The sequence below is a fragment of the Culex quinquefasciatus genome, chromosome 2, assembly GCF_015732765.1.
Source record: "Culex quinquefasciatus strain JHB chromosome 2, VPISU_Cqui_1.0_pri_paternal, whole genome shotgun sequence".
Classification (NCBI taxonomy): domain Eukaryota; kingdom Metazoa; phylum Arthropoda; class Insecta; order Diptera; family Culicidae; genus Culex; species Culex quinquefasciatus.
The window spans coordinates 145,695,189-145,721,139 of record NC_051862.1 but is presented as its reverse complement, the minus strand read 5'-3'; the positions used below and the strand labels follow the sequence as shown (position 1 = coordinate 145,721,139).

Genomic DNA, 25,951 nt, shown 5'->3' with positions numbered 1-25,951 from the left:
TAGCATAACTTTAGAAGTACTTAACTAAACTGCATAATTTTCAATAGCGGGATCCTAAGACGGATCGAATGAGGCCAAAACGGACAAAATCGGTTGAGCCAATGTCGAGATAACCGAGTGACATTGAGCAAAAAAAAAAAAAATTTGGAATCACCGAATATATAAAAAAGTAGAAAATCTTGGACGACAGGTTTATCAGAGTAGCTTCATGCAATGTACAAATCTGGAGCAACTTACCTGTCCGCACCGGCATAGTGAGGTCACGTCAAGATAGGATAATATTCGCAGAAGTATCTCCTTCGGCAGCTTCTTGGATATCTCATCTTCCGGTATTATGTAGGCTTTCTGAAAACAAAAGAGAAACAAGAAAGTTTGAGAAAAAGAGTCCCCAAAATTTAAAACTTTAAAGACCTTCCTCATTAGTCCCCTAATAATGATTCTAAAAAACACCCCCAAACGAACACTGCACTGATTCTGAAATGGCGTGATTAGAGCCACTTGAGAGTTCCTTGGTCGGACTGAGAGATTACTGTGCGCTGGAAGGTCATGTCATACACACTAACTCTACTCGACGTGCCATTATGCAGTCTCAGCGAGGGGGAGTGTTGGTGCATAATATATTTTTTAAAGCAAAGGTACTACGAGTTAATCGATATGGAGGGCTCCAGACTGACAACAGCAGGATAATACGGGCTGGCTGGGTGTAACAAAGTTAGCAAACTAATCGCATGATATCCAGCAGTGGCGTGATTGTTGTTTCAACTAATGTGCAGATAATCATTTGGAGTCAGCTTTTTTCCACTCTTCAAAAGTCTTGTAGAAAAGGATTTCTTTAAATTTGATCAAACCATACTTTATTTCCATCTCAGTCTGAGAACAACCCCCTTCTCCTAATTGACATCGGATGACTTGCATCGGATGCTTCGGGAATACATCGGGATGGCTGCACGTAAGTCGGATTGTATGCGCGAGCGCGTGCAAAACTGTGTTTCTTCCTGCCTGATGAAAGAGCAAACAGTAAAAATAAAAAAAAGCAAAAAAGTAAACTATCTGGAAATGTGTATTATATACTTTGGTTTGCAATCTCAACAAAGAAACCGTCAATATATGTGCTGATGGCCAGCACGGAGCAGACACATGGCAATGGAGAGGACACGTACTTGGTGTCGTAGCAGGAGGAAAGGGGGTTTCCTACTGTTGTATACTGTAATGCGCCCGGACTTGACCTAGGATATCCTGCTGCACGGTGGATAAGAAAATGTGGCCCGAAAGGTATTTCAAGTCCATCGTATGAAAAAATTAGGAAAAAACAAGAAAAAAATACGCTTTATTTTGAGCACATGTACAAAGCACAAACATTTAAATGTATTCAAAATGTGCGATTGGACTCAAATTATTGTGCCAGCTTGTATTTTGTGTAAAATAATTTGAAGCTTTGGGACAATAACAGTAAACAATTATGGGAGAGGTTTTTTATATTAAAAGATTTGGTACACTTGGTAAAAAGGTTTTAAATCACAGTATTCTGTTTCAACACCCACAAACTTCGTTGCCCAATTTAAGTCAAGTAAGATACCAAAATATTATTGGTCAACTTTACATGAACATGAGCATGAGAGATCACCCATGGTTGCCCCTCCGTTGCTGAACAGAACCGTAATATCCTTTCAGCACTACTGATTATATGCTTCGACGATCTAGTGGTGTTTCCCTTATCAACAGCATGTATGAATGCGCTGAAAAGATAAAACACCATTATTGCTAAAGCGAGATCAGTTGCGAATATGTAACAGTCATTGGCCACCAACGGCGCCCGCCATGTCAGTTTGTAGACCTCGATTTTAAGGGATGGGAATGTTAGTTAGCGCAGGTTGCTGCTAGGGCAGCTGATTTACTCTGTGCTTACACCCCACGAGCACCAGGAACCTGAAAACTTGTTAGTAGGATAGGGTGTTTGGTCCGGATTCATCATAGAAGATGATGATCATAGTGTTTGTTGAAAGGTATTATATTTTATTCTCAAGGCAAACAATCGGATGCTGCGGATGAAACATTTCCCGTTTATCTGTTGTTAAATTTTAAATGAAATGGTTTAGTCTTAGACAGCCGGCTGTGGAAAGATAGAACCAAAATCATTTGAAATTAATGAATGAAGGATTGAACAGTGCAATTTTTAACTTGAGATGATTTTACGAGTTTTAAATGATTGATGTTTAGTGAGGTACTGGTTAACGTTGCGAACGACGAGTTACAATTTTTATCGAGCTGAAATGGTATGATAGGGTTTTGTTGTTGTTGCACACCGACAACGGACGCGAAAAATTTCGCGACCCAATGAAAAGGCATCGCAAATCGAACTCATTATTGGTCAACTTTACATGTACAGAGCAAAAAGGAAGTAATTTAGCTGCATTCAAATAGCCTGGGTGTAAAAAAAAATTTCCTATATTTTATGAAAATTTATGTCATATTAAATGTAGAAATTGTTGGTTATCAAAGGTTGGAGAAATTGTACGAATTCGCGGAACGCGTGAAATCCGTGATTATTTTTACTTTTCATGGATTCCATGGATATTCTAAATCACTTTTGCGTAGTTTAGGGGTCATACTTAAGCTCAAAATTAAAAAAATAAATGAGCCAGCAAAAAAAAATATGTCTTGACTCGATTATCCGAAGTGTCATCATGTCTAGACTATAGTAAAATTAAGTGTCTTAATTTGAGGTTTTGGTAGCAATGTATGAGAGATTTTTCAAATATGTAAGGTTATAATCCATCAAAATTTTCAGGAGATTCTGGCCTACATGTCTGGTATGTCAAAATATGGCTTATACGCATTAAAAGTGTCAAAAATGCACTTAAATAATCATCAAAAATAAATTGAAATGTTCCGAAAACTATGACCGTAAACCATCGGACGAATAATTTACCCGACATTTTATAGTGGAATGGTCATACTTGAAGCCTACCGAGCTAAAAAAACTAGCCAAATTATCACAAAATCTTGCTATATATCATCAGATATAGCTTTTATCACTTTGGTGTCTTCAACAAAGTTGTTTGTTTTGATATTACTGACAACTCTTCTGAAAATTGTAGTCGTTTAAAATGAACATTTAATATAATTTCGCACAAAAAACTGTTTTTTGGTGAGTGTTTGTAAAAGAGGTCCCAAAACTGTTATTCAACGCAAAGATAGAGCTTTGGTGTCTTGTACAAAGATTGTGGAAATTTTTTTATGTTAAATATGTCTTTATTGAATTTTCTTATAATAATTACATTTCTTTTACATGCTAAGTGGTATGGCTTAATGCTTTTCATCTTTGTTATATTTTTCGATTTATTATTAACTGATCACATTTACTTCATTAACTTCAAATTGTTTTACATTTTTGCATTGAACCAGACACATTTGGGTAAAAAAGAAAAATCACTTTTACAACTAATCCTAACTTAAAACTAAAATAAAAATTCTTTGAAGTATTCAAAATCATTAGAACGAGTAAACTACGAACTGTATTTTAAGATGAATGCTCCAAGCGTTCGGTTCCGCAGTGGCTAGCGTGGTAGCCTCTCACCCCAGTATGGCCTGGGTTCAATCCCAGACGGACCCGGTGGCATTTTTCGATCACGCCTTTTTTGTCCATTTTTTGATCACGCCTTCTATCGGATGGTGAAGTAAAACGTCGGTCCATTAGCGTAAAAGAGGTATTGAGTGACTCACCACACATAACCTTCGGACGTCTAGAAATGAGCAGAAACTTGCAACAGAGACCTCAAAAGACCCGGGGTCGTTAAAGTGGATTGCTTTGATTTCCACTTCTCCGATTCTTGGTAGAATGGTTGCCGCCGCAATTGAAGCATTTAGCTTCGATGTTCTCGTTGATTGTGTTGCAAGCATGAGTTTTGTGCTCACCAGGTTGCACAACGACTCTTGATGAAACAGTTCGAACATTGCGTCACGTCACGGTGCACTGGACGATAACGTTCCTAAGACACGATGATGTTGAAAATTGCCCGAGCTGCCTTCAGCTCAGACGGCGTTGACGATCCTTTCTCGAGATGAACCAGGTACAGTTGATCACGATACTTGATGTCCATGTTGTGTCTCGTCATCTTGAAGACTTCGATCACGTTCAACTTAAGAGTTTTGAGCTCTTCTATCAGCACACTCACATCCATGTCGTGCAGGCTTCGGATGACCTGTTTCATGGGTCGTTTGCCTGGATCGTCATGGCTGTAGTATTCAATCTTTGTGTTGTTCAGGAAATCCCGAATGTAGTTATAATTATTTCTGCCAGGTAGCAGAATTTTGAGTCCATCAGCACACACGCGAATGGACGAATTTTGAGCGTCGTTGCTCAAACTGCCTGGCTTTGCAGGTAGCGCTTCGGCATTCTTTAGCTTCTTCAAATCTGCCGATCCGGCTGGTGAGGACCGCCTCTTTTTCTTGCCGTGAGGCATTTTTTGCACTTTCAGGAGCTAATATCGAGGAATACCTTTCTCGTTGTTTGTTCCCAAAGGAATACAACGATTGTGGAAATTTTCTGCTCTACAGCTTTGCCGAAGACGCCAAAGCTCTATCTCTTAACTGTCAAAAGTTAAAAAATTCCATAGCCTTCTGTGACGATTGTTTTTGAAAAACAAATTTCATCAAAAGTAGGCCATAGGGACGTGGCGTTACATCGTGCTGCCACCTGGTTTTTTTAAGCGCAAGAGTGGAAAAGTGCTGAGTCATCGTCTAAAAATAGACGGCGTCCTATCTCGCCCAGCAAAATGAAGTCGATAAAGTAGTCGGTTTCGATGCGAAAAAGTGGAAAACGTGGTCTAAAAATAGCGACGCCATCCCCCTATGGCTGAACAAAATTGTAGAATATGTCAAAACACGAAAATGCTCACTTTTAGCTCAAATCAATTAAGTTGCCCGCCCATGTGGATCAATCGGACCGCGCACTGGACCCACAATCCAGAGGTTGCTGGTTCGAATTCAATTTTTTTTCGTAAAAACGTGATGGTTACAAGCAAGCATCTTATGTTTGTAAATCAAAATTTTTGTAATTGAAATTTTAAGATGATTTTTTTTTTGTTCTTAGTAAAGAAATACCCTTTTGGGTTATTGCAGATTCGAAAAGAACATTAAACTTTCCATGAAATGCCATTCCCCAAAAAAAGTCACAGTCAAGTAATGAAAAATGGCAGAATTTTTGAACTATTTTATTTTTTTAAATGAAAAAAATCCAATTTTACATAAAACTTTTTTTTAAATCAAATTTGCAAAATATCATCATTGCAGGCTGCTTTTTTTGAAAAAAACACGTTTTTTTTTCAAATGCCCCGAATCTTCCGAAGCAGATTTTTCAAACGACGAGAAAATAGGACCTGAAAAATTACACTACACATGCACCACCAGCAGTGAGCGTGTGTCTGCTGCACTGCTGACGGTTGTCTGCTTCGTTCCGCTGGTGCAACACCAAATTGCATTTTTCTTTCTTGTCTGGAGAATATCGCACGAGAGACTCGTGAAGATTTGTTTAGTTTCAGTTCAGCCGGAGGGGGGGTTGGGCTGCTGCGCATGGCCAACGCGTTTTTCTCCGGAAAATACTCGCCGGCGCAGACTGGCGACACGTGGAACACAGAACCACGAGCTAGCCAGCTGCAACCTGTAACAAGGTGGAGTGTGGAAAAATGTAGAAAAAAAAGTAATCGCGTGGTGGCTGCCACCAGGAGGAGACCACACGCAGTTCTGCTGGTGGTCGTCAAAAGTGCATCATGCCTGAGCAAGTTGATGAAGGTCTTGCAATATTGTGCAAACAAACCCAGGGACCAGACGTCGTCGTCGTAGCGGACATTCCACGTGTACCGACCTGGGTACGTGCAGACGGTGGATGCCTCGAACGATAATCCTGGACGATAAAAATATTTGTGGTTGATTTTATTAAAACTTGACAACAAATTAATATTCTTTAAAAAATCTCAATTGGCTTTCATTCCTTATAAAAAGTTTCAAAATTGTGTAATGGTTAAACCACAAACAACAAATAAAAAGCTGCAACATTCTGTCACATTTGAAGCTTGCTTACACTATAGCTTCCATCCCAGTGCATACTGCCCGTATTATCTTATCAACGGTTGGTTGGTTTTGGCTCAGCTCAGCCACAGTATTTTAAAATGTTTTGACTAGGCAGCGTACAGCCAAAACGGACACTGACTGTTGTTTACGCCAGGAAGCGCATCTAACGCAAACGATGCAGTAGAGCAATTCTCTACAAAATCGGTCTTTTTTCTTCAATTTAAATTTTTGTATTTTTTAATCCGACTGAAACTTTTTTGGTGCCTTCGGTATGCCCAAAGAAGCCATTTTGCATCATTAGTTTGTCCATATAATTTTCCATACAAATTTCGCAGCTGTCCATAAAAAAATGATGTACGAAAATTCAAAAATCTGTATCTTTTGAAGGAATTTTTTGATCGATTTGGTGTCTTCGGCAAAGTTGTAGGTATAGATACGGACTACACTGGAAAAAATGATACACGGTAAAAAAAATTTGGTGATTTTTTTATTTAACTTTTTATCACTAAAATTTTATTTGCAAAAAAACACTATTTTTATTTTTTTTTATTTTTTGATATGTTTTAGAGGACATAAAATGCCAACTTTTCAGAAATTTCCAGGTTGTGCAAAAAATCATTGACCGAGTTATGAATTTTTTAATTAATACTGATTTTTCAAAAAATCGAAATATTGGCCACAAAATTTTTTCAGCTTCATATTTCGATGTAAAATCAAATTTGCAATCAAAAAGTACTTTAGTAAAAATTTGATAAAGTGCACCGTTTTCAAGTTAAATCCATATTTAGGTGACTTTTTTGAAAATAGTCGCAGTTTTTTTTTTTTTTAATTAGTGCACATGTTTGCACACTTTTGGAAAAAAATATTTTCGAAAAGCTGAGAAAATTCTCTATATTTTGCTTTTTCGGACTTTGTTGATACGACCTTTAGTTGCTGAGATATTGCAATGCAAAGGTTTAAAAACAGGAAAATTGATGCTTTCTAAGTCTCACCCAAACAGCCCATCATTTTTTAATGTCGATATCTCAGCAACTAATGGTCCGATTTTCAATGTTAATATATGAAACATTTGTGAAATTTTCCGATCTTTTCGAAAACATTTTTTTCAAAATTTTCAAATCAAGACTAACATTTTAAAAGGGCTTAATATTGAATGTTTGGCCCTTTTGAAATGTTAGTCTTGATTTGAAAATTTTGAAAATAATGTTTTCGAAAAGATCGGAAAATTTCACAAATGTTTCATATATTAACATTGAAAATCGGACCATTAGTTGCTGAGATATCGACATTAAAAAATGGTGGGCTGTTTGGGTGAGACTTAGAAAACATCAATTTTCCTGTTGTTAACCCTCTAACGCCCAGAGCTGTTTGCTTATCGTAAAAATAGTAAATGGCTTAATTTTGGTACAATAATGTAGGAAATACTTTACTTTGACCCACAAACATCAAATTGGGGCAAAAAAGTAGAATGCACCAAATTGGGGCAAAAAAGTAGAATGCACCAGAGCACCATCAGGAAGATGAGCAACTTTTTATTAAACCACAAAATCTTGTTTTCTACAAATCTATTGGTTCATTTGTTTGAAAACGCTTCGAAATGTGTTAAAAATTACTTATTCTTTGCTGTAAGACCATATTTCTGAAGTATTAACTACAAATTCTAAAATCTCTGCATTTTCAGGTTTCTTTGTTTGGCTCATTCAAAACCCACAATCAATAATTTTCATAAAAAATGAGGAAAATAATAAACTATCGGTCTAATAACAATGTTTTGCATTGTTTATGAATAGTCAAAACGTTTATGAACTTTTGTTTTGATAAAAATAAGCTTTTTCTGTAATTTAGAAAAAAGTGCTCCTGAATATTTAGTTGCTCATATGCCTAGGTGGTGCTCTGGTGCACCAAATGAAAAAGGTTGAAAAACACTTAAAACCGGTCCAAACTCACAATGTTATTCACAGGGGTTCTTGTCCAAGGTTCAAATGATAGCAAAACATTTTTTGTTTAATAAAATTTTATGTTTGGTAATTTTTACGGGCTTTCGAAAACAGGTCTTATTTATTTACCTAAAATTGGCCCATTTTTGTTTACATTTGACACTGTAACTTTGCTTGTGCTTAACCAAATTTGATAAAATTTGGGGAGATGTTAGTATACATTCTACATGAACAGCTGCTACTTAAAACACCATGAAAAGTTGTGTCAGTTCCGAGATATTTGAGTTCAAAGTTTTGGTGCTCTGGAGTAACCATGGGCGGGAGAGGGTTAAACCTTTGCATTGCAATATCTCAGCAACTAAAGGTAGTATCAACAAAGTCCGAAAAAGCAAAATATAGAGAATTTTCTCAGCATTTCAAAAATATTTTTTTCAAAAGTGTGCAAACATGTGCACTAATCTAAAAAAATGAAAAACTGCGACGATTTTCAAAAAAGTCACCTAAATATAGATTTAACTTGAAAACGGTGCACTTTATCAAAATTTTACTGAAGCACTTTTTGATTGCAAATTTGATTTTACATCGAAATTTGAAGTTGAAAAAATTTTGCGACCAATATTTCGATTTTTTGAAAAAATCAGTATTGATTAAAAAATTCATAACTCGGTCAATGATTTCTGAATTTCTGAAAAGTTGGCATTTTATGTCCTCTAAAACATATCAAAAAATAAAAAAAATTAAAAATAGTGTTTTTTTGCAAATCAAGTTTTAGTGATAAAAAGTTAAATAAAAGAATCGCCAAATTTTTTTTACCGTGTATCATTTTTTTCCAGTGTAGTCCATATCCATACCTACAACTTTGCCCAAGACACCAAATCGATCAAAAAATTTCTTCAAAAGATACAGATTTTTGAATTTTCATACATCATTTTTTTATGGACAGCTGCGAAATTTGTATGGAAAATTATATGGACAAACTAATGATGCAAAATGGCTTCTTTGGGCATACCGAAGGCACCAAAAAAGTTTCAGTCGGATTAAAAAATACATAAAAAAATCGAATGACCGAAATCCTAGAGAACTGCTCAGTAGTAATCAGTGGCACAGCGAGAGGTTAGCTATCGCCGTTTGTTTGAAATATGGTTTGGATTTTGATAATATTTGAATTCTTTCTTACCGGGTTTAATGGTAGCAATCTAGTTACTTTTGTGAATCATTTCATTAAAGGAGCAATTCCAGCCCAAAACAGGATTTTTTAGGTACTTTTTTCTCGACCCTCTCGGATTTCAATGAAACTTTGTAGACATGTTATCCTACGCTTATATAAGCCATTTTTGTGTATATGGAGCCAGTTACACTCGATAATGACATTTTAGAAGGGCGTAAGTGTTTTCAATATTTTTGTATTTCGTAATTTAAATATTGCTATATCTCGAAGCCGTTGCTTCGTATCAAAAAGTGGTCAAAGACAAACTTGTAGGAAATTTGACGGGCTTTCCGAAAAAGTACACTGAAACAAAAAAACACTCCACTTTTATGAGATTTTTTTGATTTTTAAGTTTAAAAGTAAAATTTAAAGGTGAGCCCACGATTTTTTTTCGTTCAAAATTTTTGTGAAAATAGCCTAAGATGTTACAAAAAGACTCACGAAAAATGCAGGATGGAGCAACTCACCTAAAAAATACTTAAATCATTTACTGAAACTGTTTTTTTTTTCAAAAATGCTCTAAACATCAAAATTTGCAAAAACCGATAGTGGGAATCGATTCTCCAGACAATTTTACATAAAAGTCTCCATATTGACTATTGTCCTAAGTCCAATCCTTGTGAAGTTACAGCGGTTTTAAAAATAAAAATGTCGAAAAAATAGATTTTTGGAGGGTTTGTCTTTGATCACATTTCAATTGGATGTATGGGCTTACAGATATAAGCTAATTTACTATCCAGGTTACTATACTACACTAAAAAAATATTATGTTTTCAATTATGAGAAATGTAATTAGCTTATATCTGTAAGCCCATACATCCAATTGAAATGTGGTCAAAGACAAACTTATGGGAAATTGGACGAGCTTTCCGGTAAAAATATTTTCGAGACTGAAAAATCAAGTCTGTCATATAAAAATTGCCAAAAACCCTCAAAAAATCTATTTTTTCAACATTTTTATTGTTAAAACCGCTGTAACTTCACAAGGATTGGACTTAGGACAATGGTCAATATGGAGACTTTTATGTAAAATTGTCTGGAGAATCGATTCCCACTATCGGTTTTTGCAAATTTTGATGTTTAGAGCAGTTAAAAAAACAGTTTCATTTTTCTCAACAAGTTCTTTAAAAAGAGTATCAGTTTGAGTTCAGTAGGCATTTATATGCCCAATTTCGTAAAATAAAAAGTTTCTCAAAATTTCTTGGTTTGATTCCTCTTACATAATATCACATTATCTACCATGTTTGAGGTTGATCAGAAAATGTTGATTTAAATTTTGCACTGTTTTGTGAACGATTAAGGTGGACCGACCCATAAAGATTTCAACATTAATGGGTAATTCTCCGCCAACTCACACAGCAGATGCCCCGACCCCTCTTCGATTTGCGTGATACTTTGTCCTAAGGGGTAACTTTTGTCCTTGATCACGAATCCGAGGACCGTTTTTAGATATCTCGTGACGGAGGGGTGGTACGACCCCTTTTATTTTTGAACATGCGAAAAGAGGTGTTTTTCAATAATTTGCAGCCTGAAACGGTGATGAGATAGAAATTTGATGTCATATCGAGACTTTTATGAAATCCGAAAAAAAATATTTTTCATCGAAAAAAAAAACACTAAAAGGCTTTAAAAATTCTCCCATTTTCCGTTACTCGACTGTAAATTTTTTTGGAACATGTCATTTTAAGGGAGATTTAATGTACTTTTCGAATCTACATTGACCCAGAAGGGTATTTTTTCACTTAGAACAAAAATTTTCATTTTAAAATTTCGTGTTTTTTCTAACTTTGCAGGGTTATTTTTTAGAGTGTAACAATGTTCTACAAAGTGGTAGACCAGAAAATTACAAAAATTTTGATATATAAACATAAGGGGTTTGATTAAAACCATCACGAGCTATCGCGATTTTACGAAAAAAAGTTTCTGTCTCCGCAATGTCAAGTGCCACATTATTCCTCTTTAGAACTCCTCGCTAATCCGCTTATCGTATCAAGTCTAACTTGGTCACTGTCATTGTGCCGTCATTGCTAAATAATACACAAACCTGCTGACCGCTGCTGACAATCCACGGTGTAACCAATTTAAAACAATTTAAATGGATCTCCTTGCCCTGAAGTAGCCCTTCGGCGGTCAGCAAAGCATTATACAGGCGCCACCCTTGGGACACTTTGCCTTGCCTGCTGCGGCTGTTGTTGTTGGTTCGATTCCGTGAAATTGGAGCAAATGCGCAAACGATTTATTTACAAACAGTTCGCACAAAAGATGCCGAATGTCGTGTAAACAAATATATCCCGCACATTTGCATTCTGATGAATTTGTGTGCGAGGTGTTGAGCTGAGCTAACCATCCGTTCAAAAATGTATTTGATTCATTCGTGCTGATGGTGTACAGCAAAGTTTGCAAGACAAAGAAGGGGAACCAATTAGAATAGGCAACATGCTACAAAAAAAAAATACTGGTGGCCAGTTCATGTGGAACCACACAGCACCATGGTCAACAGGCCGCATGGGCTACGGAAAGATCCAAAATGTATACGGCTCAGTATAGAGTTACAAAGTACTTGGTGGAACAGTAGTGGGTTGTGGAACAGCTCCACTGGCAATTAGCATTACCACGTTTTTATTTCAATGGTGGTTTCTCTTCTCAAAATTGCTTCCCGTCCTGAGCTGCTGAAGCCGATTCGTTCGAAGTGATGATGGATGTGATTTGTGTTTTACATATAAACAGAACATGAACAACTCAGGGAATTGCAAAAACGAGAATCTTTTCATTGAAAAGTGGAAGGGACCATCCACAAACCACGTGGACACTTTTTTGGAAATCTCAACTGGTCTGGAAATTCAGATTTGGTTGTAGAAATAGGTGAACAGTTGATCGATAATAATTTTAAAGCATCATAATTTGTATTCGGCATATATCAGCAGCATATTTAGTGTATTAGGGAAAACTGTTAAATTTAGTTTACCTATCGGCAAAATGCCTAGCGCTTCAAATATTTAATTTTTCATTTATATATTTTTAAAAGTTTGAGATATTTATATATATACAGCCATCAGGGGTGACATAGGGTCTGGGGGAGAGATTGGGTCACACAAATTTCAGCATTTTTGTATAACCCAATCTCTCCCAGACCTAATGCCACCCTGATGACGGTATTTATGATTTAAAATTTAGAAAAAAAAATCAAATTAAATTATTTTTCATCAAACACTGGCATGTGGGGCAAACCAGGACAAATGAAACGAGTTTAGACAAATATTCAGCCATTTTTTGCATGATGTTTTGAATGACTTTGGTTAAAACCTGGGTGCAGAATAGTGGTCCGCAAAGCGGCCTCAATTTAGAACTGTCAAAGCGGAACCAATTTACTATTTGAAAAATGATACCAAGAAGTGGCAAGTATTGTAATCGATCTATGATTTATTTTGTCAGAAATAAAAAAAAGTCAAGGGCGTCTAGCTTTTGAAGTATTCGAAGTCAACAAATTTTAAGAAGAGGGTTGGTCGAGATTGGCATAATTTGTCGCAAACATTTAAATAAGCGCTATGTCTCACGCAAAACCTATGTTTATGGCATTTTTTGAAATGTTAGCGACGAATTGTTAATAACTATGAATGGCACCAGCTAAATAATATTGAATAAACTTACTCCGATATTATCACTGCGCTTCAATGATACAAACTCACGGTTTGGTTGCTCTTCAGATTCATAAAATTCCACCCACTCCTGACGCAATTGTTCGTCACGTGGAAAACAAAGATGGACTCTTTTGGCCACCCATCGTTTAGTCTAAGATCAAAAAAAGCGCACAACACTAAATTTTCAGCGAAAACTTTAAAATCAACAGATCCAAAATGTTTCAAAACAAGTCACTTGAGCAGCAAAAAATATGTCACACTTGAGCTTGGACATAGCCTTCTACTTTGTTTATGATTACAGCTGTAGTGCAGTTGTATTAGTGAAGAGCAGTAGGGATCATTCGGAAATCACGTTACGCATTCTGTCTTTTCAGCACCCAGGTTAAAACAGGAACAGAACAAAACAATTTCACAAATCACCGATTTTTTAATTTATTGCTCTAAAATCTCCTTACCTATTCAGACTGTATTCCTGTTTTTTTCTAGTTGGCGGTAGTAACCTAAAGATTTTTTTAAAATATGTTTTTTGCAAAAGTTTTTTTGTGAAAGTTGAAATTTTCAGCGCTATCCTAGTAACATTTTTAAACGTACAGGTTTTATCATTGCTCTAAAAACTCTCATAAACCCTAAATAAGCACATTTATGGCCTACTTAAAACCATAAATGTTACTAGGGTAGTATCAATGAGTAACACATGGATGTATGCAAAAATTCCATTTAAAAGTCTTTTATTCGGGATTGCGAAAAATGTCGTAAGCAACTTGTTGCATAAACTTTTATTATACAAATATGAAATTAAAAACTTGTCTAAAATTGTCATTTTATTTGCTGTCGCCTCGTCTTTTTTAAGATATTTTCAAAGAAGATAGATATTTTCAAAGAAATTTAATTTTAAAAACTGTCGTTTTTGTGTAGATTGAAGTGTACATAATCACCAATTAATATGGTTGAGCGATTCCAAAAATATTTTTCCCGTTTCCCGGAAAATTCAGAACCGGGGAAATTTGGACGCCCCATCTGTGGCTCAGAAGATGCCTCATTGGCCTTCAAAATAACAATAAAAAAAAACTCAAAAAACTAAAAAAAATGAGTAATTTTTTGTAAGCGTAATTTTTTTATGGTCTTAACCAATACCTACAACTTTGCCGAAGAAAACAAATCGATCGGAAAATTCCTTCCAGATAAAGATTTTCAAATATTTAAAAATCACTTTTGTAAAGAAAGCTGCCAAAATTGTATCGAGACTTCTATGGGACAACCAATTATACAAAATGGCTTCTTTGGTCATAGAGAAGTCGACGCCAACATTTCAAAAACCATGCGTTTTGAGAAAACCGCATTTGAATGTTGAGCATCCATTTTCAATTCCCATTTTAATATAAAAGCAAAATAAGATGTTCTAATAATAACAAACGATGAAAAACGTTACTTTTATTGATACTTGATCATCCAAATTCAATAAAACATCATTTCCGTAATTTTATTTGAGAAAAACAAACATAACTCCTTTTGAAATCACCAACGTCTTTATCACCCTGCTGTCATTGAGGGGGGCGCTTTGTTATGATTCGTTTTTCTTCGCCGAATGTACATGGCGCTTTTTTCATGTTGCTTTTTTTTTCGTCACGAGGTTTATGTAGCCTTTTGTTTGACAGGATGACAGGGCTATATAAACAGGGATTGCTGATGGCAGAGATTTTGTTTATGTTACTTTATTTAAAATCATGATTAAACAGACTTTACTGAAGTAACATTTGGTCATTTTGGTGGAGAGATAGCTTATTAGGAGTACTTTCAGAATATGCAATAACCCAGAAAGTGTCAAAATGTACATGATGCCTTTTGAAATGTTACCGTCGAAGTCTCCGTGAACGTTTTGGTCAAATAAAAAATTGTCAAATGCGTTTCTCTCGTTTCGAACATGGGATAGAATTGTTGCAGAATTGTCTTTTCTAAAATTTAAACTTTCGAGACCACATTGTAAGTACATAGTCTACTAAGTTTGACAAATACACAATTTAATTATCAATAGCAGCTTAACTGTGAATATGTTTCAAGTATGTTGAGGTACATTTTGCTTGATAATTTTTGATAATTGATCATGAATTTAGGACAGCAAAAGTCGAGAAAAACGTAAATTAAGTTTGTCAAGCTCATTAGGGCTATGTGTTAAATAATATATCGTGGAATTATCTACAATTACAAGGAAAAAAGCTCTTATTTCAGAAGATTTTCTTATAGTTTACATGATAACGAGCTCGTGCTATCTTGTCACACGTCGCTTTTTGACGCTCCGAGAAAAACGTGTTTTATTGTTTGACTTATGCAAGCAATGTAAGCAATAGCAATCACCTTTTGTTTGGTTGGTCATTTTGAGCATTGTCTCAAAATTTGGTTTAAGTTAGTTGCCTATTTTCGAGATAAAATCAAAATTGTAAACAGTAGTTGGGCATCTACATGTGACAAAACGTCCTCTGACCACAATATCTTTGGACAGTTGTCGCACTGGCAGGGTGTGACAGGATAACACTATTTTTTATGGTTTTGTTGAATATCTCAGGTACGAAATCGAGTTTTTAGGTCAAAGAAGAGGCATTCATACCTGCATAAAATGGCATTTTAACACAATTTGGCCAGAAATGCACGAGCGACAAATTAGCACGAGCACGGCCATGAGATAGAATCTAAATACATCATTAACTCAACACTGCCGAAATTATATATAAGTTAACAGTTTCATACCATTTGCCAAACCAACTCTTCAAAGGGAAACCCAACTCGCTAGAACTAGACTACTTCACTTAGTTCACTATACTAAACGAGCCTCTGCGTCACACTCTTCCGCGCGAGAAGCGTCCAGCAGGGTAGGTAGGTATGTGTGTTGTGCTGATATGGAGGGGTTCATGGACCTGCCCTGCCCCGCCGACTTCGACACAACGTCGACATCGGAAGGAGACTTTCTGTTGTTCTTGTTACGTACGGACACCTTCTGCTGGTGAATTGCGTCGTAACCATGCCACTTTGCCAGGACCAGCGCGCGACTCTGGGAAGGTGGTGTTTCGGGCTGGACCAACTCGACGCCCGTATGTCGAGCCAATTGGTGGGATTGTTTACAAGAGTTCAAGTCTCGTTCGGCGGCATGGGTTTGAGGGGGTAGCAGCGGGTACGAACGGGTAAGAGTTTCTTTGTTCGCTACGAGACCTTCAGACTACGCGTGGTGATGCGTGTGTGCGCGCGCCGCGGTCATTCATAAGAGGACACACAGTCTTCAGAGTGATCGCTCAAAGTGGAGCTTTATCAACATGGCTTATTTTTAGGATGAACATATTTACTAACCTCGAATCTATTTCTGGACACCGCTTGGCTCATCTTGTCCGCACTTTTCGGTTTCCTCCACTGTTGCTGCTGTTGCTGCACCACCGTCTTTGCCGTCGTCTTCTGCGACGTCGTTGATCCGCTGACTGAGCGACGTTTCTGAATGATTTTGGAGCTCGCGAACCCCAGCGCTGCTCCTCCAGCTTTCAGATCACACTCACACGCGCCCGATCGGAGGGGGAGGAAGCGGGCACACTCTCACTAGAGCTTCTTTGTCGAGCACAAACACAATCACGCGAAATTTATATTATTGGCCCTCGGGCAAAACACAGAATCTTCTTGTGCTGATTTAGTACTTTAACTAACTTTCACTGCACTACCAAAGAGGTCACAATCTGCAGCCGCAATCGCTCCGTCCGAATCTTCGCTCGACATCTGCAGTAATGATCCACGGGTCGGCCTTGGTGTGTCTACGGCGACCTGTGAGTGTTCAGAGCTGTTTTCCTTCACAGCGTATCTTCAACAATCGCTGCAGTTCAAGCCTTCGCCGCGTACGGAACCAAACCTCCGGAAGTCACGGACCGCACTCGGAATCTGCCAGGGGAGAAAAAGTAAAATCCATCAGAAGCAGAACTTCTCGCACGATTCAATATGGCGAAGTTTATTTTTTATTTTCTCTTCTTTAGTCGTTGTCGTCGTACATACACTCACGTCGACTCACGACCATCAACGAACCGCGACCAACCAGCCAGAGAAGTCAAAGTCGAACTGCTCCCGGTTCGCTGCGGACAGGCCCCAGGCCGCCTACTGTGTTGGTATGTTCCTCCCCCAAGAGTTCGACGAGAGAAGCGCTGAGAGCCGCCGAGAGAATCAGCTAGAACATCTCTGGTACTGTAGAACAATCGCCCAACCAGGTTGAGTTCTGTTCATTCATAAGCATCAGAGCGCGATGCATTCATTCCTGTTCTCTTCGGTGTGAATGTGTGGAGCATGCAGCTCCACACGCTTGCAAGTGGAGTAAGAGATGATTGCGATTGAAATGTTTATTTGCGAGTTTGTGTCTGGGAAAGCAACACAAAACTTGTGGGGTTTAAGCTGCCACTTAAAATTATTGTTGTTGTTACGGTTCTAATTACATATATAGTTCAACGTTTAGATTTCTGCTGTAGAGTAAAAAAATTAACACATATGGTGGGGGATCCAGAAATTTTCCAATTTATAGTAAATTTGAAAATAAAACTCAAATTCGATGAAAAATTTGAAATTTCCTCTTTTTAATTTTGGAACGTTGGAAATCTTAGGACGGTTTATTTTTTCCAAAATAAAATATGCGAAAACCGCGCTACATATTTGCATACGGAACATTTGTACGATCATGGGCAGTATAGGCCTGGCCAACAAATCCAGGAGAATGCATTAATTTTTTTTTAATTAACATGGCTATTTTAAAATCTTTTTACCTATTACCAAAAAAATCAAAAATTCAATTATTCGCTCTACAGCATTGCCTTGGCGTTCTCGATTGCGAGATTCCTACTCGAAACTAGATGTTTGAAGGCTTGATTGTTGAGGCAATCTTTTTACACCTTAGCTTCCATCCACCCCGGGATTCGAACTGACGACCTTTGGATTGTGAGTCCAACTGCATACAAGCGACTCCACCGAGGCAGGACCCAGGGAGACGACTCCTACACCTGGATTGAGCTAACGACCTAACCCTCTAGGTTGGACCGGGGCCAACATTTACTTCCCCGTCCGACGAAAGGCGTGGTCAGACAAATCTCTACTCGAAAAATGCCACCGGGACCGTCTGGGATCGAACCCAAGCCGACTGGGTGAGAGGCAACCACGCTTACCCCTACACCACGATCCCGGATACCTACCTATGACCAAAGATGCTATTTTGTTACTTTGGTTCACCCATACAAGTCTCCATACAACTTCAAACAGCTGTTACTTTTGAGTGAATTTTCTGATCAATTTTGTGTCGATTTTTTAATTATTTTTTTAACAAAAACTCGAAATTTCATTAACAAAAAATTACCTGATTTTTGCCTTTCTTACAAAAGAAAGGTTTAAGGTTTGCTTTTGGAAAAACGCTTTTTTCAGAAATCTAAAAAAAATCGTGCACGGCGAGGATTCGTCCCAGGAAAAAATCCTATTACTAAATTGAAGGTTTAGATGCGCTCTTTCGATTGAATTTTCGCCCGAAACCCGGAACTCAAAGTCTGATTTTGAGAGCTCTTTTTCTGAAATACATGGCCGATGTCTGTATCCGCTCTTAAAATTTGTGTCTTCCATCACTGGAAAACCGCTCGTAAAACCCACAATTTTTAAAAGCCAGATCTGTAGCCGTGGGGTCGGAGACGAACATTTTATTTTTCGATTCACAATTTTCGACCAGTAAATGTGGTCAAAGCCATTTTTAGAGGTATTTTTTGGACTATTTTACAGATAACACTATCAAATTTAAAGAATTCAGTTTCAAACAAAAAGCCATTCGAAAACATGCGCCATAAACTGTTTGGGCCCAAAATTTGAAGCTTTTCCAAAATGTATTTCCAGAGATATAGCGATTTTAGTGTTTTTCGTCTTATTTTTACCCTATTTATTCCTATTAAATTTTTGGATTTATACAAAATCATATACTGAACATAAAATTCAAGTCCCGGCTCGTTCTCGCTCGACAAGTCGTCAAGTCGAAGCTTCATCGCCAGCGCTTTTACGCTTGCGCGTTTTACGCTGCGCGTGAAAGTGTTCTTTCAGGCTTCTCATAACTGATCGACAAAGTGCAATAGCGATACATATTTTTTTTAAGTTAATCATAGACTAACATTATAGACTGAGTAACCGTTATTTTTTTTCTAATAATGTCAATCCAATATGTTTTTCTTAATTAAATTCAAATGTCTTGTGACAAAAAAATGGCATTTGAGGTTTAGCCTTAAAAGATTCGAAGCTTTAGGTAAAATTCTCATTGGATGGTATGATTATGTTTTTGAAAAAATAATTGCACCAATATATTTCTCGGAATTTCATCATTTTGTAAGAAAGGCTCTATTTCACCTCTGGTGATATTAAATCGGGTTTTTTTTTTTTTATGTAAAATTGAATTTGCAATCGAAAAGTTCTTTTCAAGATATAGCCACCGAAAGTTTGATTTTGGCGAAATATTTGCAGTTTTTCGATTTGGGACCATCAATAAACCACGTGGGCACTCTTTTTTAAATCTAAATCACACCCCCCCCCCCCTCCACCCGGCGTGGACGATTTCATGCAAATAAAATCTTTTTTGTATGGATGGAGCGTGGACAATCGCCAACCCCCTAAGGTGTCCACGTGGTTTATGGATGGTCTCTTTTTAAAAATAGGGACCATGAGTGACCATTTCTAAAAATAGGGTTGCTAAAAAGTTCAGAATGTTTGCTATGGGACCATCCATAAACCACGTGGACACTTTAGGGGGGGGGGGGTATGGCGATTGTCCACGACCCATACAAAAAAGATTTTTTTTGTATGGACAATTGTCCACGAAGGGGGGTAAAAGATTCACAAAAAGTGTCCACGTGGTTTATGGATGGTCCCTATAAAATTGTCTAAGACACATTGAAGATTCGATTCGAATTTCCCGATCTTTGCCATTCGCAATTCGCAATTCGCAATTTTCAGTGTAAGAACGGGCCTTGACCGATCTTATGCACTAGGTTCCCGACGAACACGCACTGCCCTTACACCTACATCTCACCCTTGCTCTGAGTCAGTGCGAGCAGCACGCTAGAACACGCTTTGAGTGTTTGTGCCAGGCATGCACACCTTCTTTTCCGGTTACGCATTTTAACTCGGCCGGGGGTGGTACATTACGTAGGGTTTGATGTAAGTATAAGCGCCTAACCATTTATAGTGTGCCTATCAATTTTCATTAAAGAGCAATTCTCTACGAAATCGGTCTTATTTCTTCAATTTTAATTTTTGTATTTTTTAATCCGACTGAAACTTTTTTGGTGCCTTCGGTATGCCCAAAGAAGCCATTTTGCATCATTAGTTTGTCCATATAATTTTCCATACAAATTTGGCAGCTGTCCATAAAAAAATGATGTATGAAAATTCAAAAATCTGTATCTTTTGAAGGAATTTTTTGATCGATTTGGTGTCTTCGGCAAAGTTGTAGGTATGGATACGGACTACACTGGAAAAAATAATACACGGTAAAATTTGGTGATTTTTTATTTAACTTTATCACTAAAACTTGATTTACAAAAAAACACTATTTTTATTTTTTTATTTTGATATGTTTTAGAGGACATAAAATGCCAACTTTTCAGAAATTTCCAGGTGTGCAAAAATCATTGACCGAGTTATGAATTTTTAATCAATACTGATTTTTCAAAAATCGAAATTTTGGTCGTAAAATTTTCAACTTCATTTTTCGATGTAAAATCAAATTTGCAATCAAAAGTACTTTAGTGAAATTTTGATAAAGTGCACCGTTTTCAAGTTATAGCCATATTTAAGTGACTTTTTGAAAATAGTCGCAGTTTTTATTTTTAAAATTAGTGCACATGTTTGCCCAGTTTTGAAAAAATATTTTTGAAAAGCTGAGAAAATTCTCTATATTTTGCTTATTCGGACTTTGTTGATACGACCTTTAGTTGCTGAGATATTGCAATGCAAAGGTTTAAAAACAGGAAAATTGATGTTTTCTAAGTTTCACCCAAACAACCCACCATTTTCTATCGTCAATATCTCAGCAACTAATGGTCCGATTTTCAATGTTAATATATGAAACAATTGTGAAATTTTCCGATCTTTTCGAAAAAATATTTTCAAAATTTTCAAATCAAGACTAACATTTTAAAAGGGCGTAATATTGAATGTTTGGCCTTTTGAAATGTTAGTCTTGATTTGAAAATTTTGAAAATATTTTTTTCGAAAAGATCGGAAAATTTCACAAATGTTTCATATATTAACATTGAAAATCGGACCATTAGTTGCTAAGATATTGACGATAGAAAATGGTGGGTTGTTTGGGTGAGACTTAGAAATCATCAATTTTCCTGTTTTTAAACCTTTGCATTGCAATATCTCAGCAACTAAAGGTCGTATCAACAAAGTCCGAATAAGCAAAATATAGAGAATTTTCTCAGCTTTTCAAAAATATTTTTTCAAAACTGGGCAAACATGTGCACTAATTTAAAAATGAAAACTGCGACTATTTTCAAAAAGTCACTTAAATATGGCTATAACTTGAAAACGGTGCACTTTATCAAAATTTCACTAAAGTACTTTTTGATTGCAAATTTAATTTTACATCGAAAATGAAGTTGAAAAATTTTACGACCAAAATTTCGATTTTTTGAAAAAATCAGTATTGATTAAAAAATTCATAACTCGGTCAATGATTTTTTGCACAACCTGGAAATTTCTGAAAAGTTGGCATTTTATGTCCTCTAAAACATATCAAAAATAAAAAAATTAAAAATAGTGTTTTTTGTAAATCAAGTTTTAGTGACAAAAGTTAAATAAAAAATCACCAAATTTTTTTACCGTGTATTATTTTTCTAGTGTAGTCCGTATCCATACCTACAACTTTGCCGAAGACACCAAATCGATCAAAAATTCCTTCAAAAGATACAGATTTTTGAATTTTCATACATCATTTTGTATGGACAGCTGCCAAATTTGTATGGAAAATTATATGGACAAACTAATGATGCAAAATGGCTTCTTTGGGCATACCGAAGGCACCAAAAAAGTTTCAGTCGGATTAAAAAATACAAAAAAAAACGAATGACCGAAATCCTAGAGAACTGCTCAGCAAAAACTGTTTAATTTTTAGTTTGAAATTAAAAACTAGTTGTTCTTTTACTATGTATTGTTTTCTCCTTAAGTATTTCCTAGTGTTGAGTCGTGTTTATATGTTGCTATTTCTTTTGTCGCGGTGTTTTGTTACAATTTTTGGTCCTAAGCATGTTATAAAAGTTTAGCAAAAATACAATAGTAATATTTGTGTTAATCCTTTAACCATTCCATAAATTGAGTAAGGGCTCAAATCTCACATGTTTGAAAAAAGGGTGAAGATTGAAAACAATTGACAGTAATAGAGAATTTATTTTATAAAAATGAAGTATCAATAGTGAGAGAATGATGAGCGTATTTTGAAGAATAAAAATGTGAAGCTAGATGTATTATTCGGATAATCGGATCACGAAAAAAGTTTTTTGTTGTTGAGCTCTAGTATGACCCCTAAACTACTCTAAAGTGAATTAGAATGTTTAAATCTAAAATGGCTGTGACGAATTTATGATTCCTATTTTGCATATTTCCTTTTTTAAGGTGCTTATTTCCCACCATATTCAAATCGTAAAAAGTTCTAATAGATCATAAAATGGCTGACAAGGGCGTCTTAGTAAAAAGCAAAGCAATCCACTTTAACGACCCCCGGGTCTTTTGTGGTCTCTGTTGCAAGTTTCTGCTCATTTCTAGGCGTCCGAAGGTTATATGTGGTGAGTCACTCAAAACCTCTTTTACGCAAATGGACCGACGTTTTACTTCCCCATCCGATAGAAGGGCGTTCTAGTACATAATATGTACTACATATTATGTAATTGAACCGCTTATAAATCTGTCCATATATGCGACAAATGCATGAAAGTATCAATTTGTACCGAATTTCAAAAAGATAAATTATCTAAAACAATTCTGTTTGAGAATCGCTATGCACAGACTGAACTGCATCCTTCTGCCATGCCTATATATGGCAAAGCAGTGGTAATTCCAACCCATTTTCAACATACAACAGTAAAATGAGAATATTTTTCCCTTGAAATCATAGTTTAGTTACCAACCAGGACAAAGTGGTACCTAAAGAGAGAGGGAAAACATAAAATAAAACAAATTTCAAACACATTCCGAGCGCGACCTCATTCATGCCTTCGACTCCAGAATATTTTAATACCATTCATCCTAACCAGACACTCGCTCTCTCGCGCGTGCAATTCTCTTTTCGTCGAAAAAAAACAAGTGTGCGTGAGTGATTAGAGCGAGTGGTGTGTTCTTCTTTGTTCTTCGAGGCGCGCGCGTTCGTGAATGATTCGTGCGATGAAAAGGGCAGGCAGCGCAAAACGGCACAAATACCGATGCACCACATTTCACACACTGTCACAGAAGGATTACTTGCTGCAGCTCTGGCTCTGGCCCTGGGATCGGGGAGGGGTTGTTTTGGTGTATCGCGTTATCAAATCAGCTGTTGGGTGTTTGGGTTTGTCTGGGCGCGATTCAGTTACGGAGGAAAGTGCTCACCAACACAGCGGAACTGATGCCAAACAAGATGGGAGCGACTGGGCAGTGTTCCCGTTTGTTTGTGAAAGAAAAGTTGGAATGATTCATTGGAAATTTTTCCCGCTGGGCGAATTGGAACCGTGGAAAATGGTTTTTAGCAAATTTACTGTTTAAAGTTGGAAAAAACGTAGACTTTATCTCAGCTTATAATCCTCACTCTCATGATTCAAATTTGTTTTACACTTTACATAATCCAAATGTATAACATTTTCAATTTTGCTTTGTAGCAAACATGTTGCACAGTAGTTGCTGTATACCATTTTTGGCATGACAAGTGTTTTTACAACAATTGTTCAACTTGTAGGCAAGTTTGACATTTATTTTGATATTACGTCTTCATGCATAACTTTACTAAGAAATAAGTATGATCTTTATTGTGCAACTCCCTTGTATGACATATTAACGGCTTATTTCAAAATATTATAACAAAACATTTAAGGTCCATGTGCAACAACGTAAATAGCAATTCACGGAAGGCTTCATCCATAAAGTACGTCACGCTAAAATCAGCCAAAATTTACTCCCCCTCCCCCCCTTTGTCACGCTTTCCCTATACTTATAACACGCAATGTCACACTTTCTCAGACCCCCCCTCCCTCCCTAGAGCGTGACATACTTTATGGATGACGACGAAGGATAAGTATTCCACAGTGTTTATTGATTTTCGTTTTTGCGTGTCTACTAACTCTGGACTTGTTTTTTTTTTGCAGTATAGTTCTACCTACTTTATAATTGGATTAGGAAGTAGCTTCCGTTGTTGCAAAATTATCCATTCTTTATGTAATGAGAATGGATTACGGGAAAAAACGACACACCTTCATGCGAAAGATTGCGAAAAAAGTCAAATAGAAAAATGTTTGTTTACAAAACATTGGAATTCTATATGCTTCTTAGCACTGTCCCCGATTTTGATGTATGATATCGTCCCCAATCAATAATCGCTAATGACAACATTGAATAATTTGCTTCCATCGGCATTCCATCGGAACTTTTCGTATACAAATTTCTCACTAAGTCGTCATCATCATAAGCTGATTTACCAGGAAAAAAAATCTTACCCTAATACTTTTCACAGCATGTTTCCCTCCTTAATCCTTTCTTGCACTTATTTTCCGAATAGATACCGCAACAACACGACGTAAAATGTAATTTCGAAACACTGGAATTTACAAAGCCAACATCCGTAATCAATGGGCACTTTTTACGCGAATAAAAAATTACCTCGACAGTGCACGACGGAATGAAACCAAAGAAACAAAAACAACAATAAAAAAATAAGAGAGAATATTATTCTCTCCGCTCTCGCGGATTGATACACTCTAAACGTCAAATATTGCACGCTGACGGGAAAATACTGAAATTTATACAAAGTTTAATATTTATTTACACATTTTTTGTCAGTTTGATATAACACTTCCTTCGGGTGAATTGGGTACTGAAGCTCTATGTCAATTTTTTGTACAACGGGGAAAAACACGATCAAAAACCATTTCTAATCACTTTTTTTTTCATTTTAATGCAAAAGAAAAACATTATGACAAGACAACATTATTTCAATGGATAAACCATGGTACCCTAGGAACGAACTGTCATGTAGGAACTTTTCTGTCAAGAACAACCGGACAGTTTTCGTGAGTTGCGCGTATTCACCGACAGATGGCAAGTGGGCCTCGTCGGAGTCCGCCCATCAAATACGAAACTCAAAATTTGCATGGGAAACTTTCTTTTCGTGACGGCTTTTGCGGCACGCTCACTTCAACTGTTCTTGACTAATATTTGAACGTGGCGTAACTTTAAATAAGTTTATTATATTTATTTAAACGATTCGCCTATACCCGCTATACAATACTATATTTATTTAAACTATTCGCCATTTTCACAAGATTGGCTAGATAATATCGAAGGCCACCATTTACGCTGTTGGTACGCTCAGTTCGTATGTGAGCTGTCAACATGCTCCCGGGCTGGTCAAGAAGGACCGTGCGGTTAATTTTTCAAAGTTGTTTTTAAAATCCATTTGAAACACTTTGTGCTTGTACAAAGGGTCATTGTACTCAGAAAAATAAGCTTTATCGCTGTAAACAATAATATCAGCAATCTAAGCTTCATTTTAGGATCCAATTGGCCTTTATAATTGGGTCCTAGAATTAGGCTTAAATTCTGGATTAAATTGCTGATATTATTGTTTACATCGATAAAGCTTATTTTTCTAAGCGTATAATGACTATTTGTACGACCACAATAAATTTAAAATAGATTTTCAAAGAAACCTTCGTGACAAAATCGGCAAAAATGTCAAAATTGGCTCCAACACTCCATAAGGCTTTCTAGGCCCAGTGAAAAAAAATAATTTAACTCAAAAATGACGAACTCCTCGTCACAGTGTCCTGATGCAAACAATGATCGAGCTGTAGCTGTCACAGCCCTGCGAAGTATGTTGTCTGACG

At 36.6% G+C, this 25,951-nt stretch overlaps 1 protein-coding gene across 1 annotated transcript in view; it reads right to left on the bottom strand.

Annotated features, from left to right (window-relative positions):
* LOC6044598 (F-box/LRR-repeat protein 20) overlaps positions 1-24,754 on the bottom strand; it is a 39,787-nt gene extending 15,033 nt beyond the window's left edge. Inside the window, exons 1-3 of the mRNA XM_001862052.2 lie at positions 24,563-24,754; positions 16,188-16,760; positions 238-345 (exon numbers count right to left, since the gene is read on the bottom strand). Coding sequence (XP_001862087.1) covers positions 238-345; positions 16,188-16,220 — 141 coding nt within the window. The 5' untranslated portion in view covers positions 16,221-16,760; positions 24,563-24,754. The remainder of the gene's footprint in view (positions 1-237; positions 346-16,187; positions 16,761-24,562) is intronic.
* Between the last annotated feature and the right edge of the window lie 1,197 nt (positions 24,755-25,951).